The following is a 20,952-nucleotide window of genomic DNA, read 5'->3' as shown; positions in this document are numbered from 1 at the left end:
ACCTAAATATAAGACAGGAAACTGTCAAAATCCTTGAGGAGAACAGAGGCAGCAACCTCTTTGACATCAGCCATAGCAACTTCTTACTAGATATGTCTAGGGATGCAAGGGAAACAAAAGCAAACATGAATGTTGGGACCTCATTAAGATAAAAGGCTTCTGCACAGCAGAAAGATAAAGGGTTAGTATCCAAAATCTATAAAGAACTTATCGAACTCAATACCTAAAAACCAAATAATCCAGTTAAGGCATGGGCAGAAGACATGAATAGACACTTTTCCAAAGAAGACATCCAGATGGCTAAAGACACATGAAAAGATGCTCAGTTTCATTCATCATCAAGGAAATACAAATCAAAACCACGAGATACCATCTCATACCTTCAGAATGGCTAAAATTAACAACACAGGAAACAACAGATGTTGGCGAAGATGTGGAGAAAAGGGAGCCCCCTTACACTGCTGGTGGCAATACAAACTGGTGCAACCATCCTGGGAAACAATATGGAGGTTCCTCAAAAAATTAAAAATAGAACCACCCTATGATCCAGCAATTATACTACTAGATATTTACCTAAAAGATATAAAAATACTGATTCGAAGAGACAAATGCATCCAGATGTTTTTAGCAGCATTATCAACAAGAGCCAAACTATGGAAAAAGCCCAAATTTCCATCAACTGATGAATGGATAAAGAAGTTGTAGTAGACATATATAATGGAATATTACTCAGCCATAAAAAAGAATGAAATCTTGCCATTTGCAACAACATGGATGAAGCTAGAGTGTATCATGCTAACTGAATTAAGTCAGAGAAAGACACATACCATATATGATTTCACACATATGTGGATTTTCAGAAATGAAGCAGATGAATATGGTAGGGGTGGGGGAAAGAGAGAGGCAAACCATAAAACGGACTGTAAACTATAAAGAACAAACAGGGTGGCTGGAGAGAAGGTTGGGGGGATGGGTTAAATGGGTGATGGGCATTAAGGAGGACACTTGTAATGAGCACTGGGTGTTGTATGTAAGTGATGAATGACTAAATTCTATTCCCGAAACTAATATTATACTATATGTTAACTAAATGGAATTTAAGACTTGAAAATAAATGAATGAATGTATGAATAAATCAATAGATGAATGAATGAGGCTCTTCTTCCCAATAAGGCCAGCTGGGAGAAAGTAGAGAATAGAAATTAATAAAAATGTGCCTTGTTTCAAAGCCTTAATGTGTACATTACCCACAGAAATTTCTCAGAAGCTGAATGGTGTATTTATTTATACCAAACTGAGAAGGAGGACCTTGCTCAAAGTATCCCCTGATACTAACTTGCTTTCTGGTACTTATCACAGAAACTTTTTATAAGTCCTTTTTAAAAAGATAATATAGAAATTACAAATTTACAGCATAACTTCAAAAGTACTAACTTTAGACAGAGGGCTGGAAGGAAAAATTCATATTGCTGTAAATATTTTAGAAGTATTTTGGGAGCATGTTGGCATTTGTAAGATGTAAGAGTGGCCCAGACTGGTTAGATTATGCATCCATGTAGTTGTTGCTTCAAATAAAGGGAAAATGAAGAAGAACTGTCTAATTGGGATGTGACAAGTTGTTAACACATGGTCCCATTGGAAGAAGCAATCCAAGGAGCATTTACTACCTCTTTGTAATTTACTGCCTCAAGAGAGTAACACTGCATGATTTCTTTCTTTATTCTTTATAAAGATCATGGGAATCATTATGGAATTAAATTTTAGTGCCTCTTTTAACCTTTGATGTTTTATGATGCACATAAACTTCTAAGCTTGCTTCAAACGTTTGAAAATCATCCAGAGGAAAAAAGACATCCTGATACATGGAGGTGGTGAAATCTAATGGGCATTTAATCTTTTTTAGTCCTTTCAAAGTCTTTGAATTAGGTATCATTTCTATTTTCCAAAGAAACTGAGTTTCAAAGGGGTTTAAATTATTTGTCTGGTAATTGGCAAAGTCAGGGTCTGAGCCCAGATCTCTGATTTCAAGGCTGGGATTACTGATTGCTCCTCAAGAACTAGGTCTTTGGAGCTGTTTTAAAAAGAGTTAGGAAAGCTCACATGGGAGATGATTTGAGTAACTTCACTTGTTACTCCAGCATGTTAAGCAGTCCATTACTGTCATTAAAGTCTTTTTTTTTTTTTTTTTTTTTGCTGTCATTAATGTCTTAGCATCTAGTTATTTGGCTTTTTTTTTTTGAGGGATCAGAGACATATCTCCACTTGAAAGGTCACAAGTGAGATGAGACTTAAAATAACTGTAGAAGTGCTCGTGCCTGAAATGCTACCTGCTTCTGGAACATGTGACTCATCAGCATGAAAAGTTTGAAAGATTTCTTTTACAAATGATAAGACATAACAATGACTAAGAGTGCTGGGAAATGGGAAGGAACAAGGTGTTTGAAAATGGATGGTTGTGCCCTGTTTCTTATTTGAGATAAAGACTGGCCTCAGTGAACTTTTAAAAATTTCACAAAAGAGTTTACCATTGAGTCATAGCTCATCCAGATGCTCTAAGACAGGCCCACACTTCCCATTTAAGAACAAATATAAACCCTTATCCTTATTTACATGGAATCTGGAGACTTAATGTCCCAAACTCTAAGCCTAGATATTTGACAAACAGTTTAGACAAGAATCTAAAGTTAACCAGATGCAAATTTCTGCCAAGCCCTTACTATATAGCACAAGGGAGCTAGATCACAACCCTGACATAAGCACACATGAAATTGAAGGTAGTAAATCAAGTTTCGAAATAATTACTTGTCCGGCAACACAATGCTATAGCAAGGGTGGGGGAGGAGAAAAAGAAACCCTATGTCTGATCCTGGTGGTGCCACCAACTGCAGCTTAATTTCCGGCAAGTTATTTACCTTGTATGAATCCATTTCTGCACAGATGCAATGAGAGTGCTGAATTACTTCCACTCCAGCCCTAATATTGTGAGTTGTCATTCATCCACATCTTAGGTAACCTTCCCCTGAAATTTATGTGTACTGTCTTAGTACCCACCTCTCTAAATTGATTGGTACCTTTTGTTTGAGAACTCGACAAAAATCTTTTAGCATTTTTTTTTTACTTGCTCCTTTTTAGGATTATTTGGGAGCTTGCATTGTCCTCACTGCTTCCATTGCATCCATCAGCGGGTCTTCCAATTCTGGATTGGTGGGCTTGGGTCTTCTGTATGCACTTACGGTAGGTATGGATGAAAATGTCTCTTTTCATGTAGTGTTGGAGGTGCTTTCTATAGTCATCGTCAGTTCTTATTCATGGATGTTAGAGGAGCAGTTTGAAATTCATAATGAAATGACATCTTGCAAATAATGGTAGGATGGGGCACAAGCTCAGCATTTTAGGACAGTGTGGATTCAGTTCTTATACTGTGAGTCAGTTTTTAGAAACTGCTCAAACTCTATGGTGATAGCACTCCCGAGGTGTGAAATCCCTGTCCTAAGTCGTTCACAACCCATTCTGAGAAACTAAAATGAATATGAATATAAATGAGAGAAGTACAAACAGGTAATACAACTTGTGCAGGGAAGCAGGGGACAGTTTACACAACACTGACATTTGAGGACACTTGAAGAAGAGTGGACACTTTCTTTGCCTGCTTTATCCCATGATACCCTCCCTGGTCTCTGATATCTTGCAGCACTTATAAGTCATAGCACATGATGTACACTAACTGTCCAAGTCATCCTATCCTAAAATATCCAGTGATTACAAAGATTGCTACTTTATTTTAAACGTGTTAACTTTTTTGTCACCTGACACAGATAACCAATTATTTGAATTGGGTTGTGAGGAACTTGGCTGACCTGGAGGTCCAAATGGGGGCAGTGAAGAAAGTGAACAGTTTCTTAACTATGGAGTCTGAGAACTATGAAGGCACCATGGGTATTGTTCTGAATATTATTTTGTTTCACTTAAGTGTTTTTTTTATATAAATGATAGTTGTGTGTCAGACACTGTCTTTTTTGCTTTTGTTTTCCACTTTAATATCCAGAGAATCCCTTCTCATCTTGACTTTGCTTTATAAGGTATACCTGAAATAATATGACTACTTAGGCCTGAAAAGTTTTGGATACAACCAGAATCCAAATAGATATTATTTAGTAATATTTAAAGAGAATTATAAAAAGTATTTGGACTTTATTACATTAGTTACCAGCCTAAACTATGAACTATTGTGTTTTCTTTCTCAAGATCAATTTAACTTAGATGTCAAGAAACTTGGATCTTAAAACTACTCACTGAGATTCTCAGCTTTGCTAGAATAAAATTGGCAGGAAATTCAATACTGAAGACGGAATGATCTTTCTTAATTTCATGCTTAAAATGCATTCTTCTGCCTAAATACTTCAATAGCTATCCAGATCTTCAAGGACAGAACCCAGATAAGTTAAGCTAAGATCACTAGACTCCTCATTAGTCGATCCTTACCCACCTACCCTAGTCTCATCTCTCATCATCTATCTACACACCTTTTACTCTGGCCATACCAACATACTATGGTTTCTTTCTATGGTTTTCTTTTTATCTTTTTTTCTCTTTATATATATTTGAAACAAATTTCACCACCCCTTATCCTCGTAAGACTCATCTCAGCCACCATCTCCTCTGGAAACCCTCCCGGAACTCTCAGGTTACCACCATCTGTGCTCCCAGAGCACCTTGGGTTGGCCTCCGTCACTGACTCTCCTTGCAGTGTTGCAGACACCAACTTACTTGAATGCTTCCCCCAGGACACAGTGAGCACCAGGAGGTGTGTCTTTCATCTCCATATTTCCAACACATTGCACAATACCTCTCACATTTTAAGTACTCAGATGTTTCATGACTGACTGACTGAACAAAGGAATGAATAACTATCTTAAAGAGAATCAAGTTATGGAATGCAGAAAAAACATGATAGTTCATGCTCCAAAACAAACACAAAATGACTATTTTGGAAGTTCTTAATCAATAGGCCTTTACTCTGAATGTAATTTTAATTTTAAAAAGACATAGCATTTGGTTCAGTATTACTTTAAATTTACCAAAAAAGTATATGTTTGTATGTATAAATGTATATCAGTATGCGTATGTTTCTTTCTGTCACTCTCTCCTTCCTTTTCTCTCTCTCTCTGTCCCTTTCTCCCTCCCTCCATTCCACTCTCTCTTCCTCTCTCTCTGACTTCCCCTACTCCACCCTCACCCCCCAGACCCTTCTCAAGTTCCAGAACATTGGCCACAGGAAGGGGAGATCAAGATTCATGATCTGTGTGTCAGATACGAAAATAATCTGAAACCTGTTCTTAAACACGTCAAGGCTTACATCAAACCTGGGCAAAAGGTATGGAATTCATTGCCATTTGTTTCATACAAAACCTTTGATGGAGCCATTTTATCACTACCTAAGCTCTTCAGACATCCAGCCAAGTACATTCTTACTGGGCTCATGTAACACTCCTGGTACTTTACAGATCAAATTATCTACATAAAAGAGAGGGGAGATAGGATCAGGATAAAATACATGTTCTCTAAGTTATATTGCCATTCATTAGTCTCCCACGAAGATCAGGGAAATCAACAATACATGTGTTTTTCCAAATTTTTGGCTTCTGGCTCAAAGCCATATTGGACATCCCCTTGAGAAATTTTGCATTTGTACTAGCTCTAGTCCCAAAATGGTTTGTTTTAGTTACTTTAAAAAGAGAAAATGTGCAGAAAAAAATTGAATCAGTCTTGTTTGTTATAATATCATCACTTCTAAGATGAAGTTGAATACTTACTTATTAGACCAACAATACACTAAACACAAAAATTAAGCCATAAAGGAAAAACAACACAACCACATACACATAAAAAGAGCTAGAATGAAGTCATTGAAGATTGGTGAGGATTCTATGTTTTCATCTTAATGATAATACATAAAGGAACCCTAGGAAAAGAATAATGATTTATTATAACTATTTAAATAGAAATGCAGTTTCACCATGGTATCTTGTCTAAATTAAAACTACTTTTGCCCATTTTCTGTGTCCTCTTCTCTTTGGGTGACATTTGCTTTTTTAGGTGGGCATATGTGGCCGAACTGGCAGTGGGAAATCATCATTATCTCTGGCTTTCTTCAGAATGGTTGATATATTTGATGGTGAGTTACTAACTCAGTTTTTTTTCATGACTATGTGGTGATTTTCCTTAAAAAAATGCAACATCAACTTACCTAATCCTGCAGAAATAACAAGCGAATATTTATAAGGACTTTGTGTCCTGCAACCCATGGCTTGAGGTAGGTGTCCCAGATAAACACTCTAGAAGTAAAGAATGAACATAGAATTGCTAATAAAATTATTAGCCTTGAACTCAACTCTAGAGACTGTTATTGAAGAATTCTAATAAACTGGTAAAACGAAAACAGTACCATCCATTTTGAACAGCAGTAGATTCAGGTCGCATTTTAAGAGAAAGGAATAGGGGAAACTAAAAATATATCCATTCCCATCAAAGGAAAAAAAGCAAGGAGATAAGTAATCTACATTATTAATTTTGCTGCATGACTCTTACTATCATCTTAGTAACATGGTTTAATGATGTTGAACATTTTGTGAGGCAGCAAAGCTGCAAACTGCCAAGCACATGTTGAAAACATACAAAAATATTTATGCATCCACAAAATTACTAATAATATGATACGTGGAAATAATTTAATCTTTGCTTTAGAAAAAATATGTCACATTATTTAGTCTATCAAGTGGCCTATAAATAGCCCAGCACATAAGCAATCTTGAATAAAAGGGGATCCAGCAATGTGCTTGATCATGAGCTCAAGGAAGTGCTTCCTATTATTATCTGAAATGATTATGCTGACAATTATAGTACTTCACATTTTTATTATACTTGACAGTTTATATTACTTAATGTAATCTACACAACAGCTTTGTGAGATAAAGAAGTCAGTTTATGAACAGCGCAGATGAACAGGAATTGAAGTCTCTTCAGGGTTTAGACTCAGAAGCAGAGTAGGCATCAGCCACTGGGTTAGCAGCCTGCCCTTCCATGGCAAGTAATAATACACAGGTACTTTGAGGACTTTCAGTGGCTTTGCATTGTAAGTCAATGACATAATCCAAAGACAATTGATTGACACTTTTCATTCAAAAAACAAAAACAAAAAACCTGTGGCTGTAACTGTACATATTAGATTAGCCTTTTCCTTCCTCACGAATCCAGAAACATGATTTTAGGCTCCATGTGAACTTTCAATGACTGATTCTCTTATTTAGCATTAAGCTATTAAGATTTTAATAGATAATGTGGTACTCCCAAAAGAAAGTTTAAGTTGATCACTTTGCTTCTTCTTGAATCTAAATCTAGCTGGAAAAGAGACTCCCACCTGCCATTTTTCACCTGGCCACTCATTTCATAGGGCAATACTGTCTTTACACAAAGTGATATGATAAAATAGCTTATCAATTTGAGGAAAAAACATCAAGATTGCACAAGTGTCTGATAAGTCTAAACACAGTATGGAGAAATTCATTAAAATTTGATTTGTATGTCATAGAATTTCCTTTCTTATTTGCAAAGCAATGTTCTGTTCAATCAATACAAGAGTAAATAATTTAGATAAAAATCACTGTCTTCAAGGAGTTATCATTGTGGTTAGGAGAAAAAGACAATTAAAACAGATAGGTAAATGTATATAGAATATCTTGTGAAGGAAAATAAACAGGGAAGGAGGGTAAAGGAATATCAGAAGAAAGAAGACCCATTAAGGAGAAAAAGTACTTTTGGTTTGTATGAACCACAGAAATTGAATAGAAACTGAGAATCTCTTTAAGGGAAAATACATAAGATAAAATATCACCAAAATGTATATTTTTCTTAGAGATGCATAATGATGTTTTTAATACTTAAATGGAAAGCTTTATCTTCTGAGTTTCAACCCTGAACCCGGCAAGTACTTTCAATTTGTAAATAATATTGTTTTTCTTTTGATTTTCCTACGTGCTTATAATTTTTGTTTCTCTTTAACAGGAAAGATTGTCATTGATGGGATAGACATTTCAAAACTACCACTGCACACACTACGTTCTAGACTTTCAATCATTTTGCAGGATCCAATACTATTCAGTGGTTCTATTAGGTAGGTGATGTATTCAACAGAAACCTGTATGCCTCAGGATTTACCTTTTGGCTCATGGGAGGGTTTTACTCAGAACTGTTTTTCAGGTAGGTGTGAATGATGTTATCAGGATGATAAGATCAGAGAGGTACCTGGCTGTCTCAGTGGATAGAGCAAGCCACTTGATCTCAGGGCTGTGAATTCAAGCCCCACATTGGGTGTGGCCCTACTTAAAATACAATTTTGTTTTTAATTAAAAATAAAAAAGCAATCAAACAAACAAAATAAGGATGATAAGATCAAATATTCTGACCAACAGTTTGGATTGGGAAACCCTAGAGTTGCTGAATTAACCTATAGAAGCCAGTCCCTTATATATTTCTAGGAGCTCTGCTCTTTAAGTTTGACTCCACAAAAGCTACTTTTTCTTCTGTACTTGGAGCAGCGATTGTTGACAGACATTTCTAAGGTGTTCTGCCTTTACAGATATCCTGCCTATTGCTTATGCGTCTGGCCTGGGCTCAGCAGATATTAAGTTCAGTGAATCCCTTGGCTCCCCTATCCCTCACAATTACTCTTTCAGCCAAAATTGCTTTTAAGAAGCCGCTACAATCTTCTCGATACCTAGTTTATGGTTTCCCACAGTAAAAAAAGAAAACGAAAGAAAGAATGGCAGTATCTAGGTATCTACTATCTGCTAAGTGCCTTGAATATATTGTCCCATTAAATCTTCAAAGCATTGCTCTAGTATACGTATTATTATCCTTATTTTACATACGAGAATTTTAAACCTCAGAGAAGCTCTAATTTGTCCATGTTTATACACTTAGTAAGTGGTAGAACTCCAATTCCAAATAATGTTCCTCTGACTCCAAACCCCACCATGGCATTATCTGCCGGGTCATGTCTCTCATTCCATACAACCTTTGTTCTCTCTGGCTCCCCTCCTCTACCTTAATTACAAAGAAGTATTTGCCACTTCTTTTTGTCTTGAAGAGAAAATGTATGTAAGGTTGCTCAATATTCAGCTGTAAAATCATTTTAATTAAAAGTTGTGTAGGGGTACCTTGGTGGCTCAGTGGGTTAAGAGTCCAACTTTGGCTCAGGTCATGATCTCATGGTTTGTGAGTTAGAACTCCACGTTGGGCTCTGTGCTGACAGCTCAGAGCCTGCTTCAGATTCTGTGTCTCCCTCTCTCTCTGCCCCTCCCCCACTCACACTCTCTAAAAAAAAAGAATTTTAAGAAAATAAGTAAAAGTTGTGGATGTATCAAGTTATTTAGTGATACCATAGTGAATTTCTATCTCTGAATATATTTATGATGAATACTACTATTGTGGTTGGTGCAGCACAGCTCATCTAAGATATCATTATATGTTCCCATATAATCATCAGTTCTGTGGAAACACTTTGCTAGACATTATTCAAGTTACATTAAATATAATATGAAACTGGATAAATCCACATAATGAATTTTACCATGTCATGTCTCACATATAAATATACTAACTGTATCATCAAAAAACATTGTTCATAACATTGAGGTCATTCATTTATTCATCAAACATGAATTGAATGCCTGCTCTATCCTGAGCACTGTTCTAGGTACCAGGGATATAATAATAACCAAAACAAACAGGACTTAAGATTTTTTTTGAAAAAGAGAAACCACACGTGTGTGAGTGCAGGGGGCCGGGGGTAGAATGAAAGAGAGAGAGAGAGAGAGAGAGAGAGAGAGAGAGAGAGAATCTTAAGCAGGCTCCATGCCCAGCACAGAGCCAACAAGGGACTCCATCTCACGACCCTGAGATCATGACCTAAGCTGATTTCAAGAGTTGGATGCTTAACCAACTGAGCCACCCGGGTACCCCAGGATTTACATTTTCAGGAAAGAATAGCAATAAGCAAGCATATGTAAAAATTCCTTTATTTTTATTTATTGACTAAATAACTTATTTCTTCCCCTACAGATTTAATTTAGATCCAGAGTGTAAATGCACAGATGACAGACTCTGGGAAGCTCTAGAAATTGCTCAGCTGAAGAATATGGTCAAATCCCTGCCAGGAGGTCTAGGTATATTTTCTAAAGAATACATTTATTTTAATATATGCAATTAATTCTATATATCTCTATCTATATTTTATGCTAGAATTACATAATTCATATTAAATCCCCTTATATTTAAAATAATTTCCAAAAGGTCATTAGTACACTTAAAATCTAATGATTTGCATGGGATGCAAAAGGATGAACCTTATAACAAATTCTGTTCTATATGAACACTCTAAAATATTCCTCTTAATACACTTAACTCTTCAGTCTTTTCACCTTTAGTGGTACAGGTCATTTTAATCAGAATATTTCCTTGTGATCATTCTACTCACATGATATACATGACCTCTAACCCTCAGTAAATGAGTAAAAGGATTGAAGAGGCTACTAAGTTCAAAGTGGAGGTACCATTTAGGAGCAGGCAGTTCTCCACATTGGCAACCATTTTCTTTGTTCCCAGGAGGGACTGTTTCTTATATTTATGTAACATAATTTTGTGAAGACATCATTTTCTATGACCTTGCTGCAGTATCAGTTTTAGCCACCTGTGTAAAGGATAAAACACGTACTCAAACAATCACTGATAAAAATTTAGCTCAAGAGTAAGGTGGACAACTTCTGGCAAATAACTGATGACAGAATAAAACAACAACTTGAATAATGAAAGAAAGTGATTAACAAACCAAAACAACAAAGTGTACAATGCAGTCTTCAACTCATAAAAATGAATTATTGTTTTGGACTTAAAATCTGAACTCATTTATGGGGTGCCTGGGTGGCTCAGTCGGTTAAGCATCCGACTTCAGCTCAGGTCACGATCTCACAGTTCGTGGGTTCGAGGGCCGCGTCAGGCTCTGTGCTGACAGCTCGGAGCCTGGAGCCTATTTCAAATTCTGTTTCTCCCTCTGTCTCTGTCCCTCCCCTGTTCATGCTCTGTCTCTGTCTCAAGAATAAATAAACATTTTTAAAAAATCTGAACTCATTTAAGAAAGTAATCAGAAAGATCAGAGCTGGTTGATTAAATTAAATAGTAATAAATTAAATATTAATTTAATTTAATTATTAAGTATTAATAAATTAAACATTTATTAAATTAGATTTTAATAAATAATTTTAATTGTTTTAATGAATAATAAATAAATTTTATTTTAATTTCAATAAAATTGTTTTAATAAATTTTAATTTTAATAAATAACATGTAGTTCCCATATTGGTTGTGTTATATTGGCATCTAGAAAGAAAATCAGCCTCCAAAATAAAACCATGTTTATTATTAGTTTATTTGGTTAGGAGGACCTACTCAAAAACAATATGATTTTAATTAGGTTCCAAGGCGAAGGCATCCCACAAAGAGAAATTGAGATAGCATGTCTTTAAGGGTAGTTTTATTGACCTTGCCAGTGTTAGACCGTGGGAGCAATTCCAGAGGTCTGGAAGAACTTTCCTATCATAATTTTTGACGTCTCTCATGGTAAGCCCAATAAGTCTACTTGAGAAATTGATAATGCATATATACCCTTCTTGTGGTAGAGACACTCACACCGTTAGTAGTTGGAATACAGGCAATGAAAACTTTATAGTCCTCTTCACTCACATGAAAGATGCATGCACCTGTTTTGAATCATGGGCATGATGTTCAAGGGTTATGGTACAGTGTAAGCAACAGGAGATTGTATTTACACAATGTAATTGAGTGTTGTTTATGCTCATTGTCCCCATAAAGATTATATCAACTGCTTGATAAAGATCTGGTTCAGGCCAACTCTGATGAAGAATATTCATCACCTCCATCACCCTCCTTATTTATTATGTAAATTAAAATTTGGAGAATAAAGGCATAGCCCCCAAGCATGAAAAATTATAAAAATTTGATGCAATGAGAATATGATCAATAGAAATTTACCTCCAGGACCCTAAGAAGAAGTGTTTGAAACCTAATAAAAGAGATGTTTTGGAAACAGAATTTATCTTAACTTCATAGTAGGACAGTTTATGACATATGGATGAAAGCAAACAAAAATGATAATGATGATGTAACATTCATCTATCCATACAATGTTTTATTCAGCCACTATGTCAGATGGACACACTGATGGACAAAAACAAAACCCAGTCCTTAACCACATGGACCTTACAGTCCAGTGGGATGGTATAATGAAAAAAGAATGGATACTAGAGTCAAGAATGTTCTGTTTCTCATCAAGCTCTACTACAAATTAGCTATGTGATTACGGGCAAGCCACTTCATTTCTCTGGGCCTTAGATAATTATAATAAATAATCTCCTTAGATAATTATGTTCAGTAATTAAATGACCTCTAAGGTCTTCCAGTCTTCAAGATGCCGAATGTATTTTATATCCTAGTATAAGGAGGTAATTTACAATCTGTTGTCAAAAATAGGATGGCCCAGGATCATCTTCATTTTCCCAAAGTAAAATTCCTCTTTGCCCTCCCACTATGAAATCTTCGCAGCAGTACACTGAGGTCCAGCGTGCTCTTGTAGGACATAACTATTTTCCCCTACTCTGCTCAAGGAAAATGTTAGTAGCATTTCTTTAGTGAAATCCTTGCTTCTCTCTCTGATGTAGATGCAGTTGTCACTGAAGGTGGGGAGAACTTTAGCGTTGGACAGAGACAGCTGTTTTGCCTTGCTAGGGCCTTTGTCCGCAAAAGCAGCATTCTCATCATGGACGAAGCAACAGCTTCCATTGACATGGCCACAGTGAGTAGATAATGTGCTCGCTTTTTAAATTGAAGAGTTGGAGAGACACACGTAAAAATTACAACTTATTTTTCCCCAACTGGGTTCAGAATCCTCAGTACTGTTGTTTTGAGTGTCTTCTCATTCATTTCTTTAATCAACGGATGATAGCACATTGAAAATTATGATAAAGGAGACATGACACTTTTAAAGCAATTCCTACTACCGGTAAACATAAAATAAACTTGCCATCACTTTTTGATAAATTCTTTTTTTAAAAAAAATTATTTTTGAGAGAGAGAGAGCAGAGAAGGGGCAGAGAGAGAAGGGGACAGAGGATCTGAAGTGGCTCTCTGCTATCAACACCAATGTGGGGCTCAAACTCACAAACCATGAGATCATGACTTGAACTGAAGTAGGACACTTCACCACCTGAGCCACCCAGACACCCCAGTTTTTGATAAATTCTTAAAGCAGTAAAATTCCAATGCTCAGTTGACAACAGTACTGTACTGTATTCAAGTGTTCAAGTCTTATGCCATGGAAGTTGTAAAATGAAGTATGCAAATTTCTATTTAATAGAAATTGATAAACAAAATCAATCATTATTTTCTAAAGCAATTTGAAGAAGAAGGATTCACTAGAACTGACAGTGGTCTTCTCAGTGTGATCACAGGAACAAGCCAGAAACTTTAGCTTTTGAAAGAAAATATTTAAAACTGTTAAATACACCCAAGAAGGATCTGTCTAGAAGAATGTGATGGAGTGGAGAAAATGTCACATTAAACCACAAACTGTATGAGCTAGCAATTAATGTTGTTCTTTTACAAGTTAACTTGATATTATACATTTGGCATCAGAAAGGACAAAAATAAAAAACATCCACAAACATATGGTATTCTCTTGCTGCACACTTTAGGTTGGGTAAAAAATATCCAGACATATGAAACAGTTTCATGATTATTAAGAGTCAATTATACATGGAGATGCTAATTTGACATCAGTTCTTTCTAGTAATTCTAATCAATTACAGAAAGTTGTATCTCCTTCTCAAAGTTAACATAATTTGAAGCATATAAAATAGTTTCTAATTAAGCCAATTCACTAAATAAACATAACTACATCAAAATTAGTATTAATTACTAATGACTTATAATATTGGGGATTATCGTAAGTATAATATAGCCTTAAAAGAGATGAGAGAGAAAGGGAGAATGAATTAATGGGCGATAGGCCACCTTAACTGGAAGGAAGTCTTCATATTAAGACTTAGGAGTCTTAGGAATCAGGTTGCCTGGGTGGCTCAGTCGGTTAAGTGTCTGACTCTTGATTTGGGCTCAGGTCATGATCTCATGATTTGTGGGATCGAGCCTCATGAGGCTCTGCACTGACAGCATGGAGCCTGCTTAGGATTCTTTCTCTGCCCTTCCCTGATCGCTCGCTCTCTCCCTCTCTCAAAATAAATAAACTTAAGAAGACTTAGGAATCAAGTTTTCCTCTAGGAGAGAGAGAATCATTACCCAAAACATCTTTCAGGGTATAATGGTAACAGTTTGTAGTGAGGATAAAAATGGTTTTTGCCTAGGTGGTTCTTCTTTTATGGGTCAAAATCTGAATTGGGGCATGTATTTTTACTTTTTCCCTTTTCTAACCCAAAGATTAACACCATTTTAGGGTTTTATTAGTTTTGAATACATACTGTTCGGTATAACTCAAGTGAGCATTTCCATGCCCATTTAATTTCATTTTCCCCTTCCAGTTCCCTGGTTAACAAGTCTATCAGTCATTCTGGGTTGATCACTGAGTTTTATTGGCCTTTTGAAGACACATACAGAACCCAGCATAAGCTTGCTGCTGGCACTGCCCGCTGTCATACCTTCCTCAGAAGACAAGAGCCGGGAATTCTCAGAAGCCTGGGGGTCTTTGGTCTTAGGGAGGAATAGTATGGCAAGAAAAAGAAGTCCAGAGAAAATTCAGACTTAATTTATTTATTTTTTGACAGGAAAACATTTTGCAGAAAGTGGTAATGACGGCTTTTGCAGACCGCACTGTTGTTACAATAGCTGTAAGTATTGGAGACAGGGTTATTTATTCCTCTTTGGGTTTTGTTCCAAGATTCAATAATCTTAACTTTTGGGCAATTCAAGTATATGCACGTTGAATGATATATTTCTCTGCCAGTGCTTCTGTGTGTGTGAAACACACACACACATACACACAGCTATGCTCTAAAAGTCTTTATATTGTTTTTCCCCAAACTGTCTGTTCTGCCTACCTCCCCTAATGATGTGATATCCTAAATCTAAGGATTCCAGCAGGAATGCCTGTGTTTTTTCACCAGACACAGATGGTAATTCACATGGGGTAATTCTCTTTTTGATAATCTGATCATCTGATGAGCAGTTTCAGAAGCAAAATTCTTCAAAATGACTACCAATTCTGCTACTACTTACACTTAATTTCTATGTCTCTATTCATTTAACTGTTTAAACAAGAAAGAAATCAATGAGATACAGCTGAGGCAGATACTTTCTCTGAGCACCAAATTGAAGGATCGCTCACATCTTTGTATTTGTCATAGCTTACTTAATGTAGGCCATGGTTTTCTTCTTCCTGTCTGCAGATGGATGGTTTCTTGCTCGCATTTAGGCTTAATGTTTAACAATAACTTTTTTAAATGAATCACCTGGACATTTTCCGTCTTGCTGACTCTTGTCTTTCCATTTCTCTTTTCTCTCCAGCACCGTGTCTCTTCTATTTTGGATGCAGGTCTTGTTTTAGTCTTCTCTGAGGGTATTTTAGTGGAGTGTGATAATGTTCCAAACTTGCTCGCCCACAAGAATGGCCTCTTTTCCACTTTGGTGATGACCAACAAGTAGACCGTCATCAGCTCCTCTGCCAACTAGCCCATTCTCTGGTAGTTATCTAGTGGCATCCCCTCAGTCAGGCAGGACTAATGCAGGGATTAAAGGGGATGGGGATATGGTGAAGGAACTGCCTATGGGGTATTCTCATGCAAACCAGCTCAACCTGCTGCTTCAGTTATGTTCAATACTTAATGAAGCACATGCATAATTTTAAGTACGTATATATGCAGGAGGTAGTATTTACGAAAACCCGAGAATCAGATTTACCTCTGTCCTATGGACCAATTTCACTATTCTTTGAGGATATATTGTAAGTGTCCTTAAAAACACTGTACATGTTCCTTATGTGCCCTGAAGATTGCTTTATTTAATTTACAGAACTATTTATGTTTAACCGCTGAGTACTGGGAGTGCTTGTATGCTTCCATTTTTGTGACTGATACATGGGGAAAGAGCACCTTTTGAAGTGCAGCTTTTCTTAAAGTGGTAGGAAATGACTCCCATCAGGGCCCACCTTTTATACACTGGGCCTAGGTAAAGAAAAAGCCACTTTTTTCTCACTTTCCCAATGAACTCTGTCCTGGAGGAGAGTTACCTGATTAAGTCATTCACACTGGAGTGTGAAGGATTTAATGGGTGAGAGAATTAGCTAACTTGAAAAACAGTTCTCTAATATTTTCAAGAATTTTCTCCCTGGAGAAGGTAGGGAGATATTTGGGGGGAGAAAGAACTTCCTGTTGCCCCTAAATGAGCAGGTAAAGGGGTGGGGGAAGCAGACCCTTGCCTACTCAAAAGACTAGTTTTCTGTCTTCTGCATGAAGCATGGTATTGCTGAGTAGCCCCATTTAGTCCACACCTAGATTACTTGAGCATAATTTGTATGTCTTTAAATTTGTTTTTAATCTTTATTTATTTCGAGAGAGAGAGAGATAGAGTGTGAGCAGGGGTGGGGCAGAGGGAGAGGGAGACACAGAATCCGAAGCAGGCTCCAGGCTCTGAGCTGTCAGCACAGAGCCCAACATGGGGCTGGAACTCACAAAGCGCGATATCATGATCTGAGTCAAAGTCGGACACTCAACCTACTAGCCACCCAGGCACCCCATAGCAAAATTTCTATTTTTAACCAAAAAATTATGTTCTCTTTCTTATCTGCCTACATTCACTGAATACTTTTCATAGACTTCTGTATCTTTCACCCATTCTTCATTTCAAGACCACTAATGTAGTCACTAGGATACCTCCCCATTGGAACACAGAAAGCCATGGGTAGGATGATTTACCGTGGGACCAACTTCTCTTAACAGGCTCTTAACAGAAAGAGAAAACCACCAACTTGTGACAGAACCCTTGTAGAATGATTCTTAGCTATGTTAACAGTTACTATTCTTTCTTCCCTGCTAAAAGCTGTTCTGTTAATTTTGTTGACTGAAACTGAAAATAGTGAAAGAACTTCAAAAGACAAATGTCTTTGGGTTCTGAAAGTAAGCCTTCATGCACGAAAATAGTGCAAGGCATTTATTTATGAAAGTGATTTATTCTTCACTCTTAATTAATTTCTCTAGAGCATTTCAAAAATTGCATCAATGCTATTATAATTGACACCACAGTTTCTCAAGCAAAAAATATTTTTGATTAATTGAATAGACACCACGTACATATTTCATTGGCCAAGATTTTTCCATGTTTTTATTTTTATTTTTTAAGTAAATGTTATTTTAGTAAAACAAGGCAATGTTTATTATATTCTATTTATGGATTTAAAGGCCAAATTCCTTTTTTAGCATCTATGATATGATGATTGAAGAATAATCTTTTTTGGAAGGAAAATACACAGCAGATATTAAACAATTCATTAAACTTAAGGTTTTTTTTTTTCTAAATGCATGGGTATACAAGTGATTCTGATCTTCTCTCAAAAATAAATAAGCAGTATCCTACAAATTTTGGTAATTCCTAAATATATATCATTCAACATTTATTATTGAGAGACAGAAACAGAGCATGAGCGGGGGAGGGGCAGAGAGCAGAGGTGACACAGAATCTGAAGCAGGCTCCAGGCTCTGAGCTGTCAGCACAGAGCCAGACACGTGGCTCAAACGCACAAACTGCGAGATCATGACCTGAGCTGAAGTCAGATGCTAACAGACTAAACCACCCAGGTGCCCCTATATCATTCATTACTAGTCAGTAAATGATAGGTTTGTTATGGATATTGGAAATACTGGTACATGTTCTAAGCTGGCATCTTTATTATACTCCGTATATGTCTTTCTTTTCACCTTTAGCTGTCCACCTATGTCTCTTTGCTTTTCTGAGAGCATAAGCATTGAGACTACTCCATCTACATGGCCCAGGGAAGAAGATAGGCCTTTGTCCCGGGGATGGTTTTAGGTTGGATGCTGGGTTGTAAGGAGAAGGAACTTTGGAAAATTGTGTATCAGATAAACAGATGGTTTTTCTGGGTCCGTCACTCCCATCAGCATTCTGATGTTTTGACCTGCATAGTCCACATCCAGTATGGTAGCCCTGAACCATACGTGGCTATTGAACATTCAAAATGTGAGTAGTCGAAATTAAGAGATACTGTAAGTGTGAAACACACAGGATTTCAAGAACTTAGTACTTACAGAAAAATGTAAAAGATATCATTAATAATTTTTAAATTGATTATATATTGAAATATTTTAATGGCTAAAATATATCATTAGAATGGATTTCATGGGATGCCTTGCTGGCTCAATCTGTAGAGCATGCAACTCTTGATGTCAAGGTTATGAGTTCAAACCCCACACTGGGTGTAGAGCTTACTTAAAAAAATCAACTGGATTTAATGTAACTTCAAATAGATCTCACCTGTGTACTTGTGGTTTAAAATGTGGCTTTTAAGAAATTTAAAATTACATGTGTCTCACATTTGTGGTTCACATTATATTTCTATTTCTCAGCACTTATCTTACCAAGAGAAGTGAAAAGCCCACAGCACAGACGTTTCCCTTGTAAATTTAAAAAATAAAAAAAAAAATAATAGTGTCTGACATTTAGTATTTGCTTGTATGTGTCAGACAAGATGCTGATTTTTTTTTTTACATGGATAATCTCATTTGATCCTCACCACCATTCTGTGAGGCAGGTACTATATTATTACCATCATTTTACAGATGTGGAACTTGAGACATACAAAAATTTAGTTTGTTGATCAGGATCGCACAACCAAACATGATGAAACCAAAATACAAGTCCAGTCTAACCTCAAAGTCCATGCTCTTAACCATAACACTAATAATGGTAGGCGAACAATCCTCTAAGGTACCAGATACTCCCTACAAAACAGTTTGATAGCAGGGTGGAAATATCTCATGCTTTGAAGTTAATAAGTCTGGTTTTAATCCTGGTTCTGCTACTTATTATCTATGTGATCTCCTGATTTTGCTTTATCTCTGTGAGCCACAGTGGTCTTGCAAACAAAGCAGAGAGAGATAACACCCACATTTGAGGAATGTTTTGATGATTAACAAGTATGTGTGTGGAGCACTTAATGTATAGCATATGCTCAGTAAGTGATAGTTTTTATTATTATTAGTTACTAATCCCAAAGCTTCTCTCCAAAGGGTACTAGGTGGAAAGAGAGAACAAGTGTGTGGCAGTGATGTCTAAAGACTAAAACATGGCGTGTCTAAAGTCCCGGATAATTCATTCTAATACTGCATGCCAGAATGGATTTCCTCATATTGTGTTCCCAGAATTGAACCACCTTCCAAGGTTCTTCAGATGTGTGTTAGCCCACAAATTAGTTGACTCCACACAAGAGATCGTTTTAGTCTAGACTAAATGATAACCCAACTGGTCCATGATGGTTCTTCTTATCATTTAATTATTTGACAAAATTAGCCTCCTTACACATCCATGACAGTACTGAAACTACTATATTAGCTACACTCAATTTAATACAGCCCATCCCAAACCCAGTTACACTGGCCAGCATTTAAAAGTATGTAAATAATGATATGTTAAATAAGAAAAAGAGGCTGTGTTTTGTGCACCTCCTAGTGCCCTGAGATAAAGAATTGTCCCTGAATAATCGATGAAATATGCATATTCCATAGCTTTGCCTGTACCTTGAAATCTGTAACAAATACATGTTTTTTTTTCACTCACAGCATCGGGTTCACACTATTCTGACGGCAGACCTAGTTATTGTGATGAAGCGAGGAAATATTTTAGAATATGACACTCCAGAAAGCCTCTTGGCTAGAGAAGATGGAGTTTTTGCTTCTTTTGTCCGTGCAGACATGTGAAGGGATGTCTTGAAACAATACATGGATTTAAAATAATGCAGTCATAACCTACTTAATGGATCATCAGCTTGACCTTCATAAAGTGGCTTCTTAAATTTTTACTCTTTCGTAAAGCTTATTTGTTGTGTTGTGGGACTTTGTACTTAGCAACAATGTCACTTTACCGATGACACTTTACTGTATTTCCTATATGGATACTTCCTTTTTGTTTTTCTTTCCTAGACTCTACTGCTTAAATAGGTTCATTACTGATGTTTTTCTAATGATTAAGCCACTTTACCTTTAAGAATAGCAGGTTGCATTAAAACATGTAAGCTACTTTAAGTGGTAAGTCAACAGCTATATTTTCTCATAATTTTAAGTCTGTTAAATAGCTCTCAGGTATAGAGGTTATCATGAGTATTCAGTATTGTTGTACTCTTATTTGTAAGAATATATTTTCCTTTTTGTTGGTGTCTCCAGTTGTTATTGGAAGAGGATTAAAAGGACAGGTTTTCTAATCAGTGAGAAAATAAAACACTCAAATTCATTATCTACTGAATGTGAATGTTCTGTGTTCATTAGTATTAGTAATACTGATGCTTCCTTAACCAGTTTTTTTTCCCTCATCTAAATTGTTTTCTGTTACCAAGAAGTCACCACATTTATAGTAGCTTTGTAAAGCCAAAGCCTTAACTGGAAAGATCATAAAAAGAGTTTGGACATTTGAAAAAGTATACTCAAGCTTCTGTTTTTCCCTGTCTAGTAAGGAGAGAGTTCTTAAGGTATCAGGCATAATGTGGTTTTTCCAGACTAAAGTTCAAAGAATAAATAGATTCAATCCTTCAGTGGCAGGCCAGCTAATGCTCTCTGTGATTTAACTCATCATTAGATGTGTTTATGATTT

General features: G+C 36.4%; 1 protein-coding gene across 7 annotated transcripts in view; it reads left to right on the top strand.

Annotated features, from left to right (window-relative positions):
- ABCC9 (ATP binding cassette subfamily C member 9) overlaps positions 1-20,607 on the top strand; it is a 129,112-nt gene extending 108,505 nt beyond the window's left edge. For 5 of the 7 annotated variants that reach the window (XM_060658159.3, XM_060658158.3, XM_078450033.2 and 2 more), the window contains 9 exons: positions 3,133-3,234; positions 3,816-3,936; positions 5,244-5,374; positions 6,097-6,175; positions 8,062-8,170; positions 10,120-10,223; positions 12,792-12,925; positions 14,907-14,969; positions 19,929-20,607. In XM_060658159.3, coding sequence (XP_060514142.1) covers positions 3,133-3,234; positions 3,816-3,936; positions 5,244-5,374; positions 6,097-6,175; positions 8,062-8,170; positions 10,120-10,223; positions 12,792-12,925; positions 14,907-14,969; positions 19,929-20,066 — 981 coding nt within the window. In that variant the 3' untranslated portion in view covers positions 20,067-20,607. Of the gene's footprint in view, positions 1-3,132; positions 3,235-3,815; positions 3,937-5,243; positions 5,375-6,096; positions 6,176-8,061; positions 8,171-10,119; positions 10,224-12,791; positions 12,926-14,906; positions 14,970-15,645; positions 15,822-19,928 lie in introns of all 7 variants that reach the window. The other 2 variants (XM_060658164.3, XM_060658157.3) reach the window with 1 other exon arrangement.
- Positions 20,608-20,952: the final 345 nt, after the last annotated feature.

This window comes from Panthera onca, chromosome B4 (assembly GCF_046562875.1).
Source record: "Panthera onca isolate mPanOnc1 chromosome B4, mPanOnc1 haplotype 2, whole genome shotgun sequence".
Taxonomy (NCBI): domain Eukaryota; kingdom Metazoa; phylum Chordata; class Mammalia; order Carnivora; family Felidae; genus Panthera; species Panthera onca.
The sequence above is the reverse complement of the archived record's forward strand: the minus strand, read 5'-3'. Positions and strand labels throughout refer to the sequence as shown.